Raw genomic sequence first — 26,337 nt, forward strand, 5'->3', positions numbered from 1 at the left:
TTTTTTTTTGGGGTCACTCTGCCTCAGTGGGAGATGGCCAGTGTTAAAAAAAATATGTATATGTAAATGAACATTTTCTTATATTCGCATGCTGAATGGAAAATTTAACTCATTTCTGTCTCTTCACGAAGCAAAAAACTAGGACTAGTAATCTATGTAGGGTGCAAAGCTTTAACACCATTTCACATCTGTATGGCAAGTATACTAAGTGCCTCCCTGGGTGGGTTGCTGTCTACCAGCCTACCACCTCTTATTGTATGTAATTACTATACTATACATACTCGTATCAGGCAAAGTAGATAATGGTGAATAAAATTTAAAAATATATATTTATTATATATTTAAAATCACACATAGATATTAGTTACAAATAAAAAATATATACATTCTACTATATATATTTTAAATTATATAGATCTTAATTAGAAAATGTAAAAGTAATTCTTCAGCCATATGAGAAATAATGGGATAGAGATAAAAAACATGAATTTCCCCACTACGAATACGTATTTTTAACATATTTATTTGATCTGTCTCTTAGTTTGAAGCTATTGCAAGACTAAGGAACTGCATTACCATGAGCTGCCACTGAAAATATCTTGTAAAAAAAGTCAGGGTCCCATTAAACAGTGTTACCATTAATTTACTATTTGGTTCTGCACAAACTATGTTGAGAGTGCACACTTCATTGTTTATATCTGTTACATAAATCTAAGATTCTGAATCAGTGCAATTAACAAAACAATGTTCCTTGGGCTCCTGATCTAGGGAACTGGATCTGTGCTCCAGTTCCCTGAATTGAGCCTGAATGCCTTTCACCCTCCCTCAAAAACAGGTGCTCTATAATCCCTGTGAATACAGTGCTCCCCTATAATAATAATAATAATAATAATAATAATAAAAAACTAAACCTATTTTGTTAGGAAATGTAAGATAAACTTATCATAATTTTCCCAAATGAAGAAAGAAGGGATATACATTTACTTTGGACACATTGCAATAGCATGCAATACCTTTGCTTCACATTTAATCCAAACAGGAGCAATCCCATTTATAATATGATTTTGTTATACAGTGATGTTTCAAAAAAGGCAACCAAAAAAAATTAAGTAGCAATGGAAAACTTGGTATTACTCACCATCAATCTCCAAAAAATTAAGCAAAAAGAAATACCATGGATTTTTTCAATCTTCTTGCTGTACACCTGGTGTCTACGAGTGGTGGCCCCACCTGCCACCCTTCCTGCTGAGCTAGTGAGTTTTACTACCTTATCTAGCAGTGCTGTGTGACCCTTGTGGGTTTAATGCTTAGTTTTGTTTATTATTATCCTTTTCATCTAACTAATGTTTTCTAAAACTTATAATGCTCATATGATGCTTAATTTACATAAAACACCTATATAGATAGTTACAAAAGAATATTCAATCTGCATTAAAATCAAGCATCAAAAAAAAAAAAAATGTTTCATACAATTACACTGTACCTGCACATCCCCATGCTTTCTGGTGATGCATCTACTCTGGTTGCAGTTCTAAAATAGTACATAATGGTACCTGATAATAAACTGAGAATGTACGTTAATGAGAAAACTGTGTAGTGGAGGGATCCTGACTGCAGAGGCTCTGGCACAACTGCCTCACCACATTTGTATGTTTGTTTACAGAACCTTTATACATAACTAGGTAAGACAAAACAGTATTTACCTTTTTTTTTTCTTTAAATTAGGGCAGAAATTCGTCAAGAAAATATAGTGGTCTCTCACTTAACGACCTACTTAAGTATTTTAAGATTGGTTTGTTAAGCAAATAATTTTCTCACAAGTGTCTGCATTTTTAACACAAGATACAGACTAGTAAGATAATTTTTCTATCTTTATTTTCCAGTGCTGAAATTTAAAAAAAATATGTGCTCATCAGAGATAGGTGCACTGCTTACTATAGGCATACTGGTGTTAACCATTTTATGAATACATAACACTATAAACAATGGAAATATAAATAGGGAATTTAAAAAATATATACTGTATTGTACTCACCAATGATTGATCTGTTGTTGAGATTAGAAGCAGTGTTCATTGAAGCCACCATCAACACATTGGAGCAGGGAGGGAGTTAGGTAAGACTTAATAAGAAAATGAGTGATTGCATGAATGAATGAATAAAGGAATGAATTAGTGGAAAGGAAAGGATCATTGACTCCCTTATCAGAATAATCTGTGATTGCATGAATGAATGAATAAAGGAATGAATTAGTGGAAAGGAAAGGATCACTGACTCCCTTATCAGAATAATTTGATGATCCAAGAATATTTCTGGAGGATATAGGACAATGTTGATTTCTTGCTACATCATGCATAGCGTATAGAGTGCTCCATTCTCAACTGAATGTATATTGGATGTAAAGGGATTACACCCCTCAAAACTTTCAATTGATGGCTATCTGGCTTGAAGTTTTTCCTCTACAGCCATGTGAATCCTTTAAGCCAGTTTCTCACAGTAATCTGAGGATGTTAAGTGTAACTCTACTTGCTGGTTTTTTCTCAGTATGCAATTTCATCCAGCTGCAATAACCCCTCATTGCTGTGAGGCTTGTCATGAAAATTCAATAACTACACCACATCACACATCCTGCATTTAGAACAGGGAAACTTATATTATTTTGGCATAACCTGGACCATTAACAAGTCAAACTGAAGCAAGAAGGGTAGGCCAAAATATATACAAGGGGAAAAAGGGAGTGGTAATTATTGTGGAAGAAGAGATAGCAATAGTGGTATTAGTGGAGGTCATAGAACAGCAGCAGTGGTAGTACTACTACACCACTGATTTCTGGCCTTATCATATCCTCTTAAAACTGTGTACTGAGTTTGTTTCCACTGCTGCCTCATTCAAATTACTTCAATTTTCAACCAACATAAAAAAAAAAAAAAAAAAAACTTACTTAACTGTGGCTAATCTGTTTTTTTCAGCTTCTGCCTGTGCCCCTTTGATTCTAGTCCCTTAATTCAGTCTATCCCTGTCTCCCCTATTTATTCCTCTTAAGATTTTGTTTTTACAGTTTCCTTTGTCATATTTATCAGAATTGTCAGATTTAATCCCTTTAACCTCTCCTCATGGTACATAACTTTCAGCTCAGGTACTAGTCTGGCTGCAAACCTTTGGATCTTCTTGAGCTTCTAAACATGCTTTTTTCAGGTGTGAGCACCATGCTGGGGCTGTGTGTGCTCACCCACATCTATTTGTTACTGCAAAGCTAGTCTTTCCTTAAGTGGGGATTCTCTGGTGCTGGTGAGGGACCTGCGATCCAAGGAATTGGACCTGCCCTCCCCTTCCTTGGATTAAACCTGATTACCTCCCATTCATCCAGGTGCTTATGATCCCTATGGGTTCAGCACTTTTCCCCCATGCATAATACAGTTAGAGGACACCTGACCAAGTGTACATCATATACAACCTTAACTTGATCCTACTCAAGAAAGCTCTCTCCCAAAAGGTTAACAGATGCAGCGGATTATAAGAAAAAAAAAAAGTGTGTTTGCACAATTTTTATCCTCTGAGAAGTGGTTTTTAAGCATTACATTCCAATAATGTGGATTGTATCAATTACAAAACATTCTGAACCTATGATAAAACATCAACATCTGTAAGAGATAAGCAAATAAAATATACAGTAAAATACTGAATTCACTTGTTCTACAAATAAATACATTGCCAAAATATAACAGTTTCCACAGTTCTGTAACAACATAGACAGTACTTTGGTAAAACAACCTCGTATCAATTATAGCCTATGTCAACAGATCATCTCATTATCTCTTCTGGTTTTACTGAAGAACTTCAAACTCTTCGTCATCATCAGAATCAAGTTGGTGATCTTCAAACTCCACATCTGAAAAATAAGAATACAACATTATTATTAAACTTGAACTATAAAATGAGCTCTATCAACCTATTATTATTAATTCTTTCATGGAGTAAGGGGGTCATACTGTACCTGGGGAATAAAAATATAATGAAATTAAGTGCTAAATTCAAAAAGTACAGGGCTGCAGGGAGGGATGTGCAACAGGGGCAGGACTACACAAGGGTAAGGGTTAGTGTGGGTATGGGCGAGTGCAAATTGTAAATTAAAATCAAGGTTAGTGCAATAAGGTAGTTTGTTAAAAAGTCTGACTGCAAGTTGGGATTTTCAGTAAAGTTGGTTAGTGTGTGTTGGGGTGATGGTGGAAGTGAATTCTGCATGCTTGCTGATAGACAGGCCAATCTATTAAGGTATGGCAAACTGACAGTCCTCATAAAGCAGTGCTGGGCATTTTTTCCATGAGGTATCTGTGAGGCATGTGTGGCTGAACACAACAGTGGTGGGAAGACAGTCAATAACCTAAATGTGGTTTGACAAGAAACTATACTGTGGTTCAACTCAGACCACCATTGTTGCCAATAGTTTTGGAGTTGAAAAGTCATTGAAAAAATAATCAAAGAAAAGAATACCCTTGTGTGAAATTAGGTCATGAATAGCTGACCAAGCAGTTGAGTTTACTTGTTCATTATCCAAAATATCACATCCATGAACCAAGCAAAAAATTGTGTGTGTTTACTAGAAATGCAGCATAAATAAAGCTGTATACAATGTTGGGATGAGATGAGTAAAATTTTTGGATATCCTGTAAATCACTGTAGGAGTTTGAAACTATGAATGACAAGATGGATAGCTATGCAATGTGTATGATGCCCACAAGAACTGCATAAAACTCTGCTGTAAAAACACTAGTTGAGTTTAGTAAGTGACCGTGAATCGTTTTGTCAGAAAAAAAACTGCTGCATATCCAGCACCAGGGGATTTGGATCCACTGGTGTTCACTGCAACAGCATGAGAATGAGGAAGAATAAGTGCAAAGTTAATAAATGTATGGAAGAGGGTAAGGTACCTAGGGATTGGCAGAGAGCATGCATAGTTCCTTTGTATAAAGGCAAAGGGGACAAAAGAGAGTGCAAAAATTATAGGGGGATAAGTTTGTTGAGTGTACCTGGTAAAGTGTATGGTAGAGTTATTATTGAAAGAATTAAGAGTAAGACGGAGAATAGGATAGCAGATGAACAAGGAGGCTTTAGGAAAGGTAGGCGGTGTGTGGACCAGGTGTTTACAGTGAAACACATAAGTGAACAGTATTTAGATAAGGCTAAAGAGGTCTTTGTGGCATTTATGGATTTGGAAAAGGCGTATGACAGGGTGGATAGGGGGGCAATGTGGCAGATGTTGCAGGTGTATGGTGTAGGAGGTAGGTTACTGAAAGCAGTGAAGAGTTTTTACAAGGATAGTGAGGCTCAAGTTAGAGTATGTAGGAAAGAGGGAAATTATTTCCCAGTAAAAGTAGGCCTTAGACAAGGATGTGTGATGTCATCGTGGTTGTTTAATATATTTATAGATGGGGTTGTAAGAGAAGTAAATGCGAGGGTCTTGGCAAGAGGCGTGGAGTTAAAAGATAAAGAATCACACATAAAGTGGGAGTTGTCACAGTTGCTCTTTGCTGATGACACTGTGCTCTTTGGAGATTCTGAAGAGAAGTTGCAGAGATTGGTGGATGAATTTGGTAGGGTATGCAAAAGAAGAAAATTAAAAGTGAATACAGGAAATAGTAAGGTTATGAGGATAACAAAAAGATTAAGTGATGAAAGATTGGATATCAGATTGGAAGGAGAGGGTATGGAGGAGGTGAATGTATTCAGATATTTGGGAGTGGACGTGTCAGCGGATGGGTCTATGAAAGATGAGGTGAATCATAGAATTGATGAGGGGAAAAGGGTGAGTGGTGCACTTAGGAGTCTGTGGAGACAAAGAACTTTGACCTTGGAGGCAAAGAGGGGAATGTATGAGAGTGTAGTTTTACCAACGATCTTATATGGGTGTGAAGCATGGGTGATGAATGTTGCAGCGAGGAGAAGGCTGGAGGCAGTGGAGATGTCATGTCTGAGGGCAATGTGTGGTGTGAATATAATGCAGAGAATTCGTAGTTTGGAAGTTAAGAGGTGCGGGATTCCAAAACTGTTGTCCAGAGGGCTGAGGAAGGGTTGTTGAGGTGGTTCGGACATGTAGAGAGAATGGAGCGAAACAGAATGACTTCAAGAGTGTATCAGTCTGTAGTGGAAGGAAGGCGGGGTAGGGGTCGGCCTAGGAAAGGTTGGAGGGAGGGGGTAAAGGAGGTTTTGTGTGCGAGGGGCTTGGACTTCCAGCAGGCATGCGTGAGCATGTTTGATAGGAGTGAATGGAGACAAATGGTTTTTAATACTTGACGTGCTGTTGGAGTGTGAGCAAAGTAACATTTATGAAGGGGTTCACGGAAACCGGCAGGCCGGACTTGAGTCCTGGAGATGGGAAGTACAGTGCCTGCACTCTAAAGGAGGGGTGTTAATGTTGCAGTTTAAAAACTGTAGTGTAAAGCACCCTTCTGGCAAGACAGTAATGGAGTGAATGATGGTGAAAGTTTTTTGTTTTTTTTTGGGCCACCCTGCCTTGGTGGGAATCGGCCAGTGTGATAATAAAAAAAAAATTATAATGAAGGTAAGTGAGCTTTTGGTTTAGAAAGACACGTAAGCAAACACTATAACATATTTATTAGAAAACGTTTCGGTCCTGGGACCTTGATCACTTCTGATCACGGTCCCAGGACCGAAACGTTTTCTAATAAATATGTTATAGTGTTTGCTGACATGTCTTTCTAAACCAACTTGTCGGTATTTATTACCAAGGTTTATACCAAGTGAGCTTTTGCACATGGAAGTGGGGAAGAATAAACATGAATTGTTGGGACTTCCAAAGGAGGTAGGAAAAAGTAAAATGTGAATGTAAAGAGGAGGTAAAATAAGGAAGCCAATAGTGAATATGGGGAGGAAATAGGCATAGTAAACAGGGGTGATAATTAAACAAAGGATCCCTTCTAACATCCGTTACTGTCCTGTATGTGGAAGGCTCATGGTAATCCTTCCACATACAGGATGATCTTTGCGAGATCATTTGATCTTGCAAAGATCATCCAACTGATAGAGAACAAAAAGCCTCGAGACACAAATGAGGAAGGCTGAAGAATACAGTTCGTCCCTGTAGTCCAGTTTAGATTAAGGCACAATAAACCCTTATTTGTCTTTGATGAAGATGAATAAGGGTTTGTCTATCAGCTTCCCCAAGAAAGATGGGCTAGGGTTTTAAGGACGTTCAGGTGGCTATGACAAGCAGCTTTTGGGAAGGTTATGCGAGGCTTCCAGGACATTCAGCAATCATATCCATTCATGGATATGGGAACCATACAGGTAAAAAACTGTATCAGTGACAGCGCTAGGGCAATTTTCCGCGTGCGCTCAACCAAAAATAAAAAAATTATGGAAATTGATTTATATATACCGAAAAATAGCTTAACTCTTTGGCAACACAATGGTACAAGAATCAATGTTCTAAGATGTTTCTACAAGAAATTATAGTCATTTATATCAGGTATGGTAACGGCGATGTAGGTAGCGCGTCTGTTCTCAACCCATGTATTTTTTGGAATTTTTTCCTTGTTTTTTATTGCTTTTTCTTTGCATTATTCTTTCTAATATAATAATTGATTATTTGGCATCATGTAAGAGTAGGTGGAGCTTATCAGTAGAGTGCCAGCCAATCGGGAGCCATCTGAGAACACTCGGCAGTACTCTCCCTCCAGATGGTGCCAGGTGAAATCACTTCATTACGTTTATATCAGCTTATATATCAACTATACGGCTTATTTGTCTATCAGAATTGATCTAATATGATATAATAAACACTATAAATAACAAACAAACATGTTATATACTCTAAGACTGAATAAAATAGGCCATAATATAGCGAGAGTCCACCAGCAATATTTCGATATAAATGTGTTACTCCTCGTCTCCTTGTTCTATTGTTTGGTATGTGAGTAATAGAAAACGGTATTTTGAAGAGGATAACTGCACTAGAACATCAGTTTACTAAGAAATACACCGAAAAAACGCGATTTCCGCGCAAAAAAAAAATTTTTTTTTGAGACGGTAGGCCTGCCGGCGTTCTAGGCCTATATCTCGGAAGTAACTTTTTCACATATTTCGCTAATGTACACCATTGTTAATTATTGTCTTGAAATGATTTTCACTGACAATATAAAACAAAGTGTGTTTGAAAATGTGAGGATTCTTTTTTTGGAATATATCAAATATTTTTGATTTTGTGGGAGGTAAAAGGCAGATATTTTGGTGAATGCCAAAAAGTCTATCAAAAGTATTTTTTTTCCATGATAATAAGATATATTAGATGAAACATGTGCCTCCCAAATTAGTGTCAGATGTATTCTAACGGTTGGGATTGTCGGAAGTGCCACTCGAAGTGCCATTTTGTCATACCTTGCTGCCATATATGAAAAGTCATTAAATATTTTTTTATCTGTTGTTTGTTGGCCAATCATACTGAAACTTTGTCACATTCTTCTACATATGAACCTCTAAATGTACACCAAAAATAAAAAAAATTGGTTGAAAAATAAAAGAGTTGGCCAAAATTGGGAGTCGTACCCTTAAGTAATCTGATGTACTTCAACAAAATTTAAATGCATGAGAGCCGGGGAGAATAAGAAATAATCAGGTGTGATCCAAGCAAGGGGAGTAGGTAGGGGTAGGTTTAATTCCTTAGCTCAAGAGCCCCTCACCAGCATCAAGAAATCTGTAAGATGCATTATCAATGAACATAGAGTACAGTACCTATATATACTATACTGTGCTATAATACTGCTCCCCCTCAAGGGAGGTGCTCCTTCCTTGGATCAAACCTAACTGTCCCCAGGCCTCAAGTGTTGTATGGCATTTATGGGTCTAGCACCCCACTGAGATAGGGTGTCTTGAAAAAGAAACACTGTCACCATCACTCGCTCCATCATTGTCTTGCCAGAAGCATGCTGATACTCCTTCGGAGTGCAGAGACTGTACTTCCCACCTCCAGGGCTCAAGTCTGGTCTATCAGTTTCACTGAATTTCTCTACAAATTATTACCCTGCTCATACTCCAACAGATAAAATTAGTAACAGATTGTTACTGCTTGGTAATTCATCTCCAATTATAACATGGATGTTTATGAGAATGTAGATTCTAAGTTCCAAACAATGGACTTGTGAACAATTTTCAGTAATGCATTAACACCATAGGTGGGAGACCTACTGTATTCACATAATAAATTTTTAAGAGTTACAAAAAATTATTCTAGTTAGTCATACTAATTCCAGAAGCTCCCTCAAAACTTGAGTCATCCTTCATGTAGTCCGGTCTAGTGGGAACTAATTCAAAGAGGGGAGTCTTCTCTGCATCTATGAGCTCCTGCCTCATTCGATTACACAAGTCATCAAATTCTTTCTCCGAGCCACAGAAAAAGCACTGAAAAGAAACAGTAATAAATAATAACCTGAAAATCTACTAAATATTTTTATTGCACAACAGGCTAACAAATAGAAGACCATATTTTCAACTACCATAGGCAAGGTGCATTGTACATAAATTCGCTCCTCAAAGTAAGAAAAAATCAATACGTAGATAAAAAATCTATAAAAATAATTGAACACAAATATTCTAATGCATTCATTGTATATTCCTGCATATCAAATTATTAAACAAAAAAAATTGTATGCTTTTCTTCACTGTAAAAGTCACTTGAATAACAAAAATAATTAATTCAAGGATTATTTTGATGGTAATTCCCACCAATGTCTGTTGGATAAAGTCTTCAGAAAGTAAAATAAAAAGTGACCTACTAAAATCCAGAGTATGGGTCTACACCAAAATGCTCTGCATAACCATGGACTTTCTGCATGAACAACCAATTGTCACCCATCTCTCTACAAACTATCACGTGAAAATAAATCTTTGACTTGATTTTAATGAAAGGACACACATTATTATTGTGTGCTGGCAAATTTATAACAATGAACAGCACACTGTAATTCTTTTTACCAAATATTGATGAGTAGTTTATTTCTACTCATCTACAGCTGGCTGGTGAAAAAAGGTATGTACAGTAAACTCTCGCTAAAATAGACTAATAAGGTGGAATCATCTGAGAGTCCGTTAAATCAGAATGGTAACAAAATAACAAAACAAGTGCATTAAAGTACTCAACTGTATACCCAATACTGCACACACAATTTACAGATATACTGTGATAAAGATTGAAAATAACGTTGTTAAAAGTACAATTTAACCGGTGGATTTCAACCATAATTTCAATAGCCCATTATATCGAGGGTTTCCTGTATAACAAAAGGATACTTTCTATTAAATATGACACTTTGCCTACAAGAGGCTTTATCAAATTTTTGATAATGCCTCTTGTAGGTGAAACATCATATTAATTATTACATGTATAGGGGGGGGGGGTATGCTAAACTAATAAGGGTCATACAGCATCTGGGAAAATAGAAAGTACAGGTCTCCCTTAACATTCGCGAGGGTTAGGGGATCAAGAGCCTCGTGAATGTTGAAAAATCGCGAATGTTTGGTGCCCCAATATATTGTAGGGAAATATAATACAATACCTCTTCCTTAGCTTGTTGAACCATGAACAATCATAAAATACATGAAGATGTCATAAACTGTACTAAATACATACATGTTATGGTTTAATAACATGTATGTTATTAAATACCACTGTCTCCACCATGCCTCCACTTCCTCAACCACTGGATGTCCCTACTACCCTCCCTCCGACCCCTGCAACTGGCAGCCAGCCCTCCCACCAGTGTGGCCAGTGTTTTGTTTGTTCATTATTTGCTATTAAACTACAGTATAAATAATGTAAACCCATTCATGACTGCATATTGGAATGGCTATTCAGACAGGTATTGGACAGTGGCATCATGTGTTTACTCTTGAACACAGCAAAGAATCAAACATTTCTGCTACTGGTAATCAACCCAATCAACCATCGCTACTATTGTGGGCACCAGAAAGACAATCAAGGAAGCTGTTCTTGCCAAAGGTTTAACTGTGTTTTCGAAACAAAGATCGCAAGTGATGGAAGATGTTGAGAGACTCTTATTGGTGTGGATAAATGAAAAACAGCTAGCAGGAGATAGCGTCTCTCAAGTGATCATAAGTGAAAAGGCTAGGAAGTTGCATGAGGATTTAATTAAAAAAATGCCTGCAACTAGTGATGATGTGAGTGAATTTAAGGCCAGCAAAGGTTGGTTTGAGAGATTTAAGAGGCGTAGTGGCATACATAGTGTGATAAGGCATGGTGAGGCTGCCAGTTTGGACCACAAAGCAGCTGAAAAATATTTTTTTTTATTATCACACCGGCCGATTCCCACCAAGGCAGGGTGGCCCGAAAAAGAAAAACTTTCACCATCATTCACTCCATCACTGTCTTGCCAGAAGGGTGCTTTACACTACAGTTTTTAAACTGCAACATTAACACCCCTCCTTCAGAGTGCAGGCACTGTACTTCCCATCTCCAGGACTCAAGTCCGGCCTGCCGGTTTCCCTGAATCCCTTCATAAATGTTACTTTGCTCACACTCCAACAGCACGTCAAGTATTAAAAACCATTTGTCTCCATTCACTCCTATCAAACACGCTCACGCATGCCTGCTGGAAGTCCAAGCCCCTCGCACACAAAACCTCCTTTACCCCCTCCCTCCAACCCTTCCTAGGCCGACCCCTACCCCACCTTCCTTCCACTACAGACTGATACACTCTTGAAGTCATTCTGTTTCGCTCCATTCTCTCTACATGTCCGAACCACCTCAACAACCCTTCCTCAGCCCTCTGGACAACAGTTTTGGTAATCCCGCACCTCCTCCTAACTTCCAAACTACGAATTCTCTGCATTATATTCACACCACACATTGCCCTCAGACATGACATCTCCACTGCCTCCAGCCTTCTCCTCGCTGCAACATTCATCACCCACGCTTCACACCCATATAAGAGCGTTGGTAAAACTATACTCTCATACATTCCCCTCTTTGCCTCCAAGGACAAAGTTCTTTGTTTCCACAGACTCCTAAGTGCACCACTCACTCTTTTTCCCTCATCAATTCTATGATTCACCTCATCTTTCATAGACCCATCCGCTGACACGTCCACTCCCAAATATCTGAATACGTTCACCTCCTCCATACTCTCTCCCTCCAATCTGATATTCAATCTTTCATCACCTAATCTTTTTGTTATCCTCATAACCTTACTCTTTCCTGTATTCACCTTTAATTTTCTTCTTTTGCACACCCTACCAAATTCATCCACCAATCTCTGCAACTTCTCTTCAGAATCTCCCAAGAGCACAGTGTCATCAGCAAAGAGCAGCTGTGACAACTCCCACTTTGTGTGTGATTCTTTATCTTTTAACTCCACGCCTCTTGCCAAAACCCTCGCATTTACTTCTCTTACAACCCCATCTATAAATATATTAAACAACCACGGTGACATCACACATCCTTGTCTAAGGCCTACTTTTACTGGGAAAAAATTTCCCTCTTTCCTACATACTCTAACTTGAGCCTCACTATCCTCGTAAAAACTCTTCACTGCTTTCAGTAACCTACCTCCTACACCATACACTTGCAACATCTGCCACATTGCCCCCCTATCCACCCTGTCATACGCCTTTTCCAAATCCATAAATGCCACAAAGACCTCTTTAGCCTTATCTAAATACTGTTCACTTATATGTTTCACTGTAAACACCTGGTCCACACACCCCCTACCTTTCCTAAAGCCTCCTTGTTCATCTGCTATCCTATTCTCCGTCTTACTCTTAATTCTTTCAATTATAACTCTACCATACACTTTACCAGGTACACTCAACAGACTTATCCCCCTATAATTTTTGCACTCTCTTTTATCCCCTTTGCCTTTATACAAAGGAACTATGCATGCTCTCTGCCAATCCCTAGGTACCTTACCCTCTTCCATACATTTATTAAATAATTGCACCAACCACTCCAAAACTATATCCCCACCTGCTTTTAACATTTCTATCTTTATCCCATCAATCCCGGCTGCCTTACCCCCTTTCATTTTACCTACTGCCTCACGAACTTCCCCCACACTCACAACTGGCTCTTCCTCACTCCTACAAGATGTTATTCCTCCTTGCCCTATACACGAAATCACAGCTTCCCTATCTTCATCAACATTTAACAATTCCTCAAAATATTCCTTCCATCTTCCCAATACCTCTAACTCTCCATTTAATAACTCTCCTCTCCTATTTTTAACTGACAAATCCATTTGTTCTCTAGGCTTTCTTAACTTGTTAATCTCACTCCAAAACTTTTTCTTATTTTCAACAAAATTTGTTGATAACATCTCACCCACTCTCTCATTTGCTCTCTTTTTACATTGCTTCACCACTCTCTTAACTTCTCTCTTTTTCTCCATATACTCTTCCCTCCTTTCATCACTTCTACTTTGTAAAAACTTCTCATATGCTAACTTTTTCTCCCTTACTACTCTCTTTACATCATCATTCCACCAATCGCTCCTCTTCCCTCCTGCACCCACTTTCCTGTAACCACAAACTTCTGCTGAACACTCTAACACTACATTTTTAAACCTACCCCATACCTCTTCGACCCCATTGCCTATGCTCTCATTAGCCCATCTATCCTCCAATAGCTGTTTATATCTTACCCTAACTGCCTCCTCTTTTAGTTTATAAACCTTCACCTCTCTCTTCCCTGATGCTTCTATTCTCCTTGTATCCCATCTACCTTTTACTCTCAGTATAGCTACAACTAGAAAGTGATCTGATATATCTGTGGCCCCTCTATAAACATGTACATCCTGAAGTCTACTCAACAGTCTTTTATCTACCAATACATAATCCAACAAACCACTGTCATTTCGCCCTACATCATATCGTGTATACTTATTTATCCTCTTTTTCTTAAAATATGTATTACCTATAACTAAACCCCTTTCTATACAAAGTTCAATCAAAGGGCTCCCATTATCATTTACACCTGGCACCCCAAACTTACCTACCACACCCTCTCTAAAAGTTTCTCCTACTTTAGCATTCAAGTCCCCTACCACAATTACTCTCTCACTTGGTTCAAAGGCTCCTATACATTCACTTAACATCTCCCAAAATCTCTCTCTCTCCTCTGCATTCCTCTCTTCTCCAGGTGCATACACGCTTATTATGACCCACTTCTCGCATCCAACCTTTACTTTAATCCACATAATTCTTGAATTTACACATTCATATTCTCTTTTCTCCTTCCATAACTGATCATTTAACATTACTGCTACCCCTTCCTTTGCTCTAACTCTCTCAGATACTCCAGATTTAATCCCATTTATTTCCCCCCACTGAAACTCTCCTACCCCCTTCAGCTTTGTTTCGCTTAGGGCCAGGACATCCAACTTCTTTTCATTCATAACATCAGCAATCATCTGTTTCTTGTCATCCGCACTACATCCACGCACATTTAAGCAACCCAGTTTTATAAAGTTTTTCTTCTTCTCTTTTTTAGTAATTGTATACAGGAGAAGGGGTTACTAGCCCATTGCTCCCGGCATTTTAGTCGCCTCATACGACACGCATGGCTTACGGAGGAAAGATTCTTTTCCACTTCCCCATGGACAATAGAAGAAATAAAAAAGAACAAGAGCTATTTAGAAAAAAGAGAAAAACCTAGATGTATGTATATATATATATGCATGTGCGTGTCTGTGAAGTGTGACCAAAGTGTAAGTAGGAGTAGCAAGATATCCCTGTTATCTTAGCGTGTTTATGAGACAGAAAAAGAAACCAGCAATCCTACCATCATGCAAAACAGTTACAGGTTTTTGTTTCACAGTCATCTGGCAGGACGGTAGTACTTCCCTGGGTGGTTGCTGTCTACCAACCTACTACCTATAGGAGGAGGAATTCAGGGAGTACATAGAAACTGAAGGACTGAAACCTGAACAAGTGTTTAATTGTGATGAAACAGGCCTGTTTTGGAAGAAAATGCCAAGCAGGACCTACATTACTCAGGAGGAAAAGGCACTCCCAGGACATAAGCCTATGAAAGACAGGCTTACTCTGTTGATGTGTTCCAATGCTACTGGTGATTGCAAAGTGAAGCCTTTATTAGTGTATCACTCTGAAACTCCCAGACCGTTCAGGCAAAAGAATGTCCTCAAGGAAAATTTGTGTGTGCTGTGGAGGGCAAACAGTAAGGCATGGGTCACTAGGGACTTTTTCTATGACTGGTTACACCATGCATTTGCCCCCAATGTGAAAGATTACCTAACTGAAAAGAAATTAGAACTGAAGTGCCTCCTGGTGTTAGAAAATGCCCCTGGTCATCCTACAGACATGGCAGAGCGACTTTATGGGGACATGAAATTCATTAAGGTGAAGTTTTTGCCTCCTAATACCACTCCTCTCCTGCAGCCCATGGGCCAGCAGGTTATTGCAAACTTCAAAAAACTGTACACAAAAGCTCTGTTTGAAAGGTGCTTTGTAGTGACCTCAGAAACTCAACTGACTCTAAGAGACTTTTGGAGAGATCACTTTAATATCCTCAATTGTGTAAACCTTATAGGTAAGGCTTGGGAGGGAGTGACTAAGAGGACCTTGAACTCTGCTTGGAAGAAACTGTGGCCAGAATGTGTAGACCAAAGGGATTTTGAAGGGTTTCAGGCTAACCCTGAGAATCCTATGCCAGTTGAAGAATCCATTATGGCATTGGGAAAGTCCTTGGGGTTGGAGGTTAGTGGGGATGATGTGGAAGAGTTGGTGGAGGAGGACAATGAAGAACTAACCACTGATGAGCTGATAGATCAACTTCAACAGCAAGAGGCCAGACCTGAGGAAACTGGTTCGAAGGAGGGGAGAGAGAAATTGAAGAAATTGCCTACTACAAAGATTAAGGAAATCTGTGCAAAGTGGCTTGAAGTGCAAACCTTCATGGATGAAAATCACCCTCACACAGCTATTGCAAGCCGTGCTGGTGACTATTACACTGACAATGTTGTGAAACACCTTAGGGAAGTCATAAAGGAACGAGAGGTACAGGCCACTATGGACAGATATGTTGTGCGACAGAACTCCAGTGACTCTGAAGCTGGTCCTAGTGGCATTAAAAGAAGAAGGGAAGTAACCCCAGAAAAGGACTTGACACCTCAAGTCTTAATGGAAGGGGATTCCCCTTCTAAACACTAACACTCTCTCCTCCTCCCATCCCATCAATCATCACCAGATCTTCAATAAAAGTAAGTGTCATGTAACTGTGCATGCCTTTTTCAGTTTGTGTGTATTAAAATTAATATTTCATGTGGTAAAATTTTTTTTTTTCATACTTTGGGGTGTCTTGCACGGATTAATTTGATTTCCATTATTTCTTATGGGGAAAATTCATTCGCATAACGATAATTTCGCATAACAATGAGCTCTCTTGCACGGATTAATATCGCTATGCGGGGGTCCACTGTACAGTGGTACCTTGACTTATGAGTTTAATTCATTCTGTGACAGAGCTCGTAACTCAATTTGCTTGTATGTCAAATCAATTTTCCTTGTTGAAATTAACCCTTTGACTGTTTTCGTTGTATATATACATCTTACGAGGTACCGTGTTTGACGTATATATACTCGTAAATTCTAGCGGCTTCAAATCAAGCAGGAGAAAGCTGGTAGGCCCACATGTGAGAGAATGGGTCTGTGTGGTCAGTGTGCACCACATAAAAAAAATCCTGGAGCATGCAGTGCATAATGAGAAAAAACAACTACGACCGTTTTTTTAATTAAAATGCCAACTTTGTGGTCTATTTTCATACAGTATTTATGGTTGTATTCTCGTTTTTTGGTCTCATTTGATAGAATGGAAAACATATTATAGAAATAGAGGTGATTTTGATTGGTTTTACTATAAAAATAACCTTAAAATGGAGCTCAAAGTAGGAGAAATGTTTGATTTTTGTCAATGTTCAAAAGTAAACAAATGATGTTATTGTCCAATAAATATCCAACTAGCCATTCTAATATGCAGCCATGAATGGGTTGACATTATTTGTACAATTATTACAGTATTGCAGTAGTCTGCATAAGAGTAAATCTTCTATTTTTGTTTGAATAAAAATTCAAAATAGAAAGCAAGAGTAATATCAGAGGGGCCTGGAGATGTGACTGATGAACAAAGAAAATGTTATTTTAGAGCCAGGAATGTCTGCATTGTTCATTCTGGACCTTATTTTGACATTGTCATATTTTTTAATTTTTGTGAAATGGGCCAAATTGCAAATTTCTGACCATGTTATTGGGTAGTTGAAATCGGTAAATGGGCAGTTTCTTGTACTCAATCGATAGAAAAAATGGGGTTCTAAAGAAATAGCTATGAGTTTGGTCGAATGGAACAATGGAGTTAGCCAAAAATAGGGCTCAAATTGGGCAAAATCGACGATTTGTAAATATCTCCGGGGTCGCTAACTTCGCGAGAGGGTAATTCCATCAGTTTTCCATCAAATTTCATTTTTTGGTGTCATTACAATCGGGAAAAGATTCTCTCATTTCCTAAGAAGAAATAATTTTTTTTTTAAATTTTGCGACACCAGGAAACGCCTCAGGATTGGGGGTTGCGATAGTCAAGGGGTTAATTGAAATACCGTTAATCTGTTCCAGCCCCCCAAAAAACACCCCAATTTTTTTGTTACAGGTTTTTAAATAAGAACCACCTTCACTATTCCACCTACCACCATCTCTACTACACCCACCACCCTCACTACTACACCAACCACCATATCTACTCCACTCACCATTATCACTACTCCATCCATCACCCTCACTACTCCACCCACCACTATCACTACTCCACCCACCACTCTCACTACTCCACCCACTGAAGGAACCTCCGTGAGACAGGTAAATATCACAGAGGCCTTAATGTTTCTGAAGAAACTCTGAGTGTTGAAATGGAGGTTACTTCTTCCCCGGATTTATACGAGAACCAAACAAGGGACGAGGTGCCTCACTACAATCTGGGATTAGTGTGGGAGTATTATCCTTCCAGTTACGTCTTCGAAGAGCATGTGGGATGGAGCGAAGTACCTGACATTCCTCTGGGCACAGAGTTGGATTTGACTTCAGATATGCTGCCAATTAGTGGCGGCGCATCTGAGGCTCGCTCGTAACTCAGATTCTGGCTTGCAACTCAAATAAAAAAATCGAGTGAGCAAAGGATCGTAACTCGGAAAGCTTGTAAGTTGGGGCACTCGTAAGTCAAGGTACCACTGTATATGTAAAGTCAAGTACCCAACAGTAAATATCCTATAAATAATTATCTAGCCATCTGTCAAGTGATGTGAAGATTTGATTCCTCATTTATTGCTCATCTTAAGCTACTCTTTTAACCAACTTGAAATGTTGTGAATTTACAACATAATTATAGAAATATTTAATAAATGAAAAACCACTTTAAACAAATTTATATATTTTTTAACACACCAGCTATCTCCCAAAGGCAGGGTGAATATAACTGTTGAATATTACATGTTTACTGTACATGACAATTGTATTGTCATTATTATTAAAGTTATGGGGAAGTGCATAACCCACAGGGGTCATACAGTATCTGGGGAATGGAGGTAATCATGTTTGATCATAGGACAAGGAGGCTAGATCCAAATCCTTGGGTCAAGAACCCTTCACGGACACCAAGAAAATCTTTCTGTTGATTCCCAGTATTTCTGCCTTAGGGCAGAAATACTGGGAAATTCTTTTTTATTTTATACTGGGAAGTTCTTTTTTATTTTTGAAAATTCTTGGAGAACCTATTGAATGCTACATGTAACTTATCAACTTTCTGATTATTAAATCACAAGGTGTGTGTGTCTGTGTACATAAATGTCAATGCAATCACATGCAAAACCTCAATATAGTAATACAGAACTATGTGATAAATGGTTTAAAATTGTCAAGTTGAAGATTGTGTGGCGAAAGATTTCTTCAATAAAGATTCCCATATGTTGCACAAGTTTCTCACAGTAATATTAGTCCACTCAGTAATGGAGTAGTAATGATGAATGCTAACCTAATATTTGATAATTCAACTTTCAAATCATTATACATTTCCTATTGCCATATATTAGACCCAAGTACAGTGCAAAGGCCATCATAAAAATAAAAAGATATCTAAGTGTATCTTTCTTAAAACTGTTTATATAGTTATTTACCAAAGCTAAGGAAGGATCCAGGTGCTCAAAAGGCATACGCTGAGCACAAGAGATGTGGTAAGACTTATCTAATTCAACTTCTTCCTCTGTCAATTTCTTGGCTATACTTCCAGCCTCTTGTGTTGTATGGGGGTCAAGGTACACCAGCTCATCACCTATAACAAAGTACAATATATTGAAGACTGAAAAGTACATGCATATACTTACAATGTATGCATATGGATAGGGAGAGAAATGAACTGGGAACAGAAATGAAGTCTTTTGATTGACAACCTGTACACTGTACCACCCAGCTACAGTGATTTATGTTGATTTTTAGCAAGGCCACTAAGTTAGTTTTGGTGAAATATGAGTGTTATATAATATAGCATTACATAACATTCATAAAAATATTTGTCAATGCACAAAAGAAATTTTAAAAAATCCTTTTTGAAGGACAGTTCAACTTGCTTGACTGTGCATAAAAATCAGAACATACTTGTAATTTTTAAAGCCTGTAATTGCTTTACATGATGGTAGGATTGCTGGTGTCTTTTTTTTGTCTCATAAACATGCAAGATTTCAGGTACATCTTGTTATTTCTATTTACACTCATATCACACTACACATGCATGTACAAGCGTATATATACACACCCCTCTAGGTTGTCTTTTATTTTCTTACTAGTTCTTGTTCTTGTTTATTTCCTCTCATCTCCTCTGTAAACCGTGCGTGTCATAAGAGGCAACTAAAATGCAAGGAGCAAGGGGCTAGTAGCCCCTTATCCTGTATACATTACTAAAGCTGAAAAGAGAAATTTTTGTTTTTCTTTTTGGGCCACCCTGCTTCCATGGGATATGGCCGGTTTGTTGAAAGAAAGACTTGTAATTTTTAAATTTCCCATTATCAAAACATCTGAATCTTGATATGTAAGTATGCCACAATTACTTGCAAAATGGACAGAATTATCTTACAGGTTTTTATATACAGTATAGTACTGTACACAACCCACACATAGAAAAGAACACTTTGGCAATACTTGTGTGTCCAGGTCAGATAAAAACTTTAAAAGTTTCCTCTTTGAATTGTTGGTTCTTTGTGAACTGGTCCAATCACAATAATATCACTTACATTCTTTGCAGTATTACACAGATCTATAACCATAAAGATTATCTTTGTATCTACATTACCATTATTTCTATCATAAATATTTTACCCTGGGTAGTCCAATGTCAACCTGTCACCCTGTGAAGTTGCAGAACAATTGTTGGGAGTCATGCCCACAGTACTGCATCTACCATTTGATGTATAGACTATGGCTTTCAATAATGTCATTACTACCACCACTGCCATCACTCTGGCTGCCACTAAATACTGTACCTTAAGTGGTCCATGGTGAAGCAGTTACCCTGAAAAGTTCTAGGACTATCATCAGTGTGCCAGTAGTTACAGTCAACTAACTGCATTATAAGTACACAAATAACCCACACATAGATGAGAGGGGCTTATGATGACATAACCTCAGTGTGACTCTGTAAATGGTCCAAGTCAGACCGGAATGTCGTTGTAAGCTCCTCTCTTCTATGTGTGGGTTATTTGTGTATTGTTCCAGTCACGGTATTGTACCTTTGTTTTTATTTACATTATAAGCAGTCAAATCCATTACTGTCTTTAGTTAAATTCTATATTATTATTGTTACAGGAAGAAACAGTAAATCGATCAAGGTTGTGCAGCACATGAGAAACTGGAGGCAATCAGGTTTCATCCAAGGAAGGGGAGGATATGTCCACTTCCTCAGATCACTCCTTCACTGCCATCAAGGCACCCTGCTTAATTTTTATTTGCAAAGTTCATATCTGATCAGTTCATAAAGGACTATATCTGCAAATAATTTTTAGCAACCCACACTTAAGTTACACCTCCTGCAAAAGAGTTTTGTATCAATATTTCAAGTTGGAGAAATTTAATTTTAGTTTTTGTGATTAGCAGACTGTCTACTGCAGTAAAACAAAGAGTAATTCTATTAAGTTCTGCATGACTCACGAAATCGTAATGACACGATTGCAAACAAACCATACCCCGGCCGGGATTGAACCCGCGGTCAGAGAGTCTCAAAACTCCAGACCGTCGCGTTAGCCACTAGACCAGCTAGCCACAATAAGATTCATCCAACTAGGTATATTTCTACACCATAGGAAGGTTAGCACAGGCACCACTGTGACCACAAATGCAAGTTTTTACAGACGAATCTCCAGCTAGCGTGGCCATGACGAACTCTAGCTCAAGTCCCCTCACTGCCTTCAACATGACTCATGAAATCGTAATGACACGATTGCAAACAAACCATACCCTGGCCGGGATTGAACCCGTGGTCAGAGAGTCTCAAAACTCCAGACCGTCGCGTTAGCCACTAGACCAGCTAGCCACAATAAGATTCGTCCAACTAGGTATATTTCTACACTTGCATTTGTGGTCACAGTGGTGCCTGTGCTATCCTTCCTATGGTGTAGAAATATACCTAGTTGGATGAATCTTTTTGTGGCTAGCTGGTCTAGTGGCTAACGCGAAGGTCTGGAGTTTTGAGACTCTCTGACCGCGGGTTCAATCCCGGCCGGGGTATGGTTTGTTTGCAATCGTGTCATTACGATTTCGTGAGTCATGTTGACGGCAGTGAGGGGACTTGAGCTAGAGTTCGTCACAGCCACGCTAGCTGGAGATTCGTCTGTAAAAACTTGCATTTGTGGTCACAGTGGTGCCTGTGCTAACCTTCCTATGGTGTAGAAATATACCTAGTTGGACGAATCTTATTGTGGCTAGCTGGTCTAGTGGCTAACGCGACGGTCTGGAGTTTTGAGACTCTCTGACCGTGGGTTCAATCCCGGCCGGGGTATGGTAAGTTCTGCATGTTGCACATGGTACAAATTAATGCAGTATATGAGTACATAAGGGTCCCACTTTGCAGAGTTTTGCTAATGCAGAGGTTTTCAATTATACCCATTCTTCATTTATTCAGACTTCCTACAATATGTATTTTCACCACTCACTATAAGCTAAGGATGAAAATATTTTAAGGTAAGTAATGTGTGCATGATATATGCATTTTTTTAAGCCTGGCTTTATTGCTCACTTAATATATAATAGTGTAAACATGTTATCAGGCTTGTATATGCATTTGAAAGTGAAAAAAAGGCCATGTTTCACTTTACAGCAATTTCTGCTTTACAGCCGTAGCCCAAAACCTAATCTGTTGTAAAATCATAGGGGCCCTCTTGCAAGTGAGAGGAACTGTGTTAATTATTATAGTCCCAAAATAACTTAAATCTTTCTAGGTAGGTAACATTTTCTGTTACTAACCATTAATAGTAACCACACTGCTGGGGTTTCAAGGATCACTGTTAACCAAGACAATTTTCTTTTCTGAAGACTAACATGAATTTTTTTGATAACTAGTAATTTGACAGTGAAAAGAACAAACACGCTTACAGCAGTTATATAAACCCATCTTCATCTACTGTTGACAAATACCTAAAAATAAATTGAAGTACCCCTGATAATTAATAACTTACCCATAAAACCAATAAAATATGATGCATGGTTAGGCTTCCCACCTATGAGTCCCAAGGATTGTGGCATCTTGAAACAATTCTGTAGAAAATTATAAATTATCAAAAACTATAAAGTAATAATCTTGTAGTTCCTATAACATTACATATAATAAAAGCTGTATTGAATGTACAGTTGTTTTTGTACACTAAACCTTCTGTATTCATGAGTTTGTTGTTTTGATAATCTTAATATTTACAATTTGGCAAATGATGTACACTATGCTAATTCCACATTTGTGACTTGTCAACTTTTATTATTCATGAGTTATCAAGCCCACAGTTCCCTCTTTCCCATCTATCCAACCCAAGCAAGCAGCAGACCTCTTATATAAATGATACCACTCCTGACCTTTTCACATGAGCAAATTTTATGGCTGCATTTTATAGGTCATCTTTCAAGTACTGTATCACTAGATTGCCTTTTGTAATAAACTGAAGGGATTAGTTGCATAGGTCACAATAAAAGGTGAAATTACATAATTTACTTAAGCATAGGTCATGGGAAAATATGCATCTTGAACAAGAAGTCTATCATAATCCTGTCTTATATAAGGTCACTGTAGATTTTCTAAGTTTAGATTTCTTTTACAGACAGATTATGAGAGGCGATGATAAATACAATATGAGAAGTCTAATTAATGACCAAAATGCATACCTAAACATTTTTTATAACTAGGGGTTGGTACTCAGAACCTATTTGGTTAAAAATCTTAGCCCAGAAAAGCATATTTACTAGTAAATTACTAAGACATTGTGCCTTTTCAATGCCAAATAATAGCATGAGTAAATCATCATCCCATAGTTAAATACTCATTCATATTATGCATGGTAGCACAGCAGCAACACTGCAAGAAGTAGTGTGTGTTGTTGTCAAGAGTGGTGGAAGATTGGTGCATTTAATATGAAATGAAATGGAGGGTGTGATGATGCATGATCCTTCTCTCACTCACATCCTTCCTACATTCCGCCCTCCCTCCATCCATCCATTCCTGATCCTCCATTCAAATATACAGTAAGGCCCCGCTTTACGGCGTTTTGCCTTACGGCGTTCCGCTAATACGGCAATGTCAAATTATGACCAAAATTTGCTATACGGCAAGTGGTCTTTCAAATATGGCACCCCCACCAGAATTTGTTTACATTTTCCGTGACCTCATCTATTATGTCAGGAAACTTTAAAAAATTTCAAGTGTTTTAAAGTTACTGCATATTTTATATGTACTCTGATAATTATTCTTAAGTGTACCTGTACCTAAATATACTTACACACTGTGCTGGTGTGCAGGTACACATTAAAATCGCTAAGTCTCTCTCTACTCATGACGCCAATACTACGTAATAATAATCACTCTTGGGCACACTAAATGTCTTATTTCACATCAATATAGGCATTTTCATTAATCCATCTATAATATTTTCCTCAAAATTATATATGAAACCCATTACATAGCATATAAATATGATACATACACTCACAGAATAAAAACTGACGTAAATATGAGATTTGTTTACAAAGCAGCTGTGTAGGTAGTGTTGGAAGAATTACGTTTTCTCTAGTCAAACTGGGGGATACCTGTAGAAAAATATTCTTTTCCTATGCCTTTACTCTATATATATAGCAATTCATGACCCTTGTGGGTTTAGTGCTTTTTATAATTAATATTATTATTATTATTATTATTAATAATAATAATAATATTATTATTATTATTAATATTATTATCTTCATTCACTCTAAAAATGGTGTGTTGCTGTTTGTTTATTCTGAACTAACTTGTACAACTTGTACACAATGTAAGAGTATTTGTATTGTGGGGTAATTATTATTTTAATAAAAAAATATTGAGGTAACTGTTTTACAAACTCTTACAAATGGACATGAATGAACTAAAAGTAGACACACATTAATACACATTTATTTCGCCTGACCAAGTGATCGTCCACTACCTGTTCAGTTTGTGTTCTTACCTTGTCTCAACTCTGTATCTCGTTCTCTCTCTCATTTACTCTTTTGTTAACCCTTAAACGGTCCAAACGTATATATACGTTCGCACGCGTAGCGCCCCAAACGTATATATACGTTTTCTTTGTCATTCATTCAACATTGCCACAATAAGCCTGAGTCACCTAGACATGAGAGAATGGGTGTGTGCACTCAGTGTGTTCCATATTAAAGTAATTGGGGATGCCTGGGTACCATATGCTTTTTTTTCCTTTTAAAAGAGAAGATTTTTTTTTTCCTCAAAAAATTTGGGGCGCTAAGCGAGTGAACGTATATATACGTTTGGACTGTTTAAGGGTTAACTAGTTGGCTCTCATTGACGATGGCGTCTAAGGTTAGCTGTGATAAAAAGAGAAGTCGTAAGCCTCTTGCTTTAAGTGCCAAGTTAGAGGATGATGGTGTGCCATTCTGATTTTATTCAATAAAGGTAAGTAATAAGTGTACTCTGTGTGTATCTTACCTTTTATTGTGTTTTTAATGTCTATTTCTATTGCTAACTTAATATAAGTTAGTGTAAACTTGTTGTCTGGCATCTATTGCATATTTTGTGTGTGCTCTGATAATAATACTTGTGGAGCTGTGTGGTAGCCGGGTGGAGGGACAACATTACGTTTTCTCTGCTCAGCCATCAGAGAAAACGTGTATGAATCTGCGTTTGACCCAGCCACTCCCTCACTCCGCTTTTGTTTACAATTTTCGGCATGAATTATTCATTACTTCTACCTTCGTTTATGATGGCATCTAAAGGTAGTTGTTAGAAATGATTAAATTCAGTGAATAAGACATGTCGATGTTAATAATATGGCTCTAAGCCACAGTGTAGGTAGCCGGTAGGTGTAGCCCAGGCGGGCTACACCTACCGGCTACTTACACTGACTTCCTACAAATAAATACTCACCTCTCTTCCTATATTAAGACTACACATATTTTAAGGTAAATAATGAGTGTACTGTATGTGTATTTTACCTCTCTGGGATGTTTTAAATATCGTATATTAAGTATGAGACGGGGAGCCTGGGCTACCTACACCTGGGCTACCTGCACCTGACTTCCTACAAATAAGTACTACTCACCTCTTTCCCTACATTAACCCTTTGAGGGTTTTCGTCGTACTAGTACGTCTTACGCGTAGGGGTTTTTGACGTACTAGTACTCATAAATTCTAGCGGCCTCAAATCTAGTGGGAGAAAGCTGGTAGGCCTTCATATGAAAGAATGGGTCTATGTGGTCAGTGTGCACAGTCTAAAAAAAATCCTGCAGCACACAGTGCATAATGAGAAAAAAAAAACTTTGACCATTTTTTTTGAATAAATCAGCGACTTTGCAGTGTATTTTCGTATGGTATTTATTGTTGTATTCTAGTTTTCTTGGTCTCATTTTATAGAATGGAAGACATATTACAGAAATAGAGATGATTTTGACTGGTTTTACAAAGAAAGGTGCCTTGAAATTGAGCTCAAAGTAGCAGAAATGTTCGATTTTTACCAAACTTCAAAAGTAAACAAATCGTGCCAAGCGTGCAATACACGTCAACTGGTGAGTCTAATATTCT

The 26,337-nt window shown here is 38.0% G+C and overlaps 1 protein-coding gene across 10 annotated transcripts in view; it reads right to left on the bottom strand.

The window, feature by feature from the left end:
- Positions 1-323: 323 nt before the first annotated feature.
- LOC128702089 (cysteine protease ATG4B) overlaps positions 324-26,337 on the bottom strand; it is a 65,703-nt gene continuing 39,689 nt past the window's right edge. For all 10 annotated transcript variants that reach the window (XM_070102830.1, XM_070102825.1, XM_070102826.1 and 7 more), the window contains 4 exons: positions 22,745-22,823; positions 19,199-19,353; positions 9,257-9,413; positions 324-3,888 (listed from right to left, as the gene is read on the bottom strand). In XM_070102830.1, the coding sequence (XP_069958931.1) occupies positions 3,824-3,888; positions 9,257-9,413; positions 19,199-19,353; positions 22,745-22,823 (456 nt within the window). In that variant the 3' untranslated portion in view covers positions 324-3,823. The remainder of the gene's footprint in view (positions 3,889-9,256; positions 9,414-19,198; positions 19,354-22,744; positions 22,824-26,337) is intronic.

The sequence above is a fragment of the Cherax quadricarinatus genome, chromosome 83, assembly GCF_038502225.1.
Source record: "Cherax quadricarinatus isolate ZL_2023a chromosome 83, ASM3850222v1, whole genome shotgun sequence".
NCBI classification, from domain to species: domain Eukaryota; kingdom Metazoa; phylum Arthropoda; class Malacostraca; order Decapoda; family Parastacidae; genus Cherax; species Cherax quadricarinatus.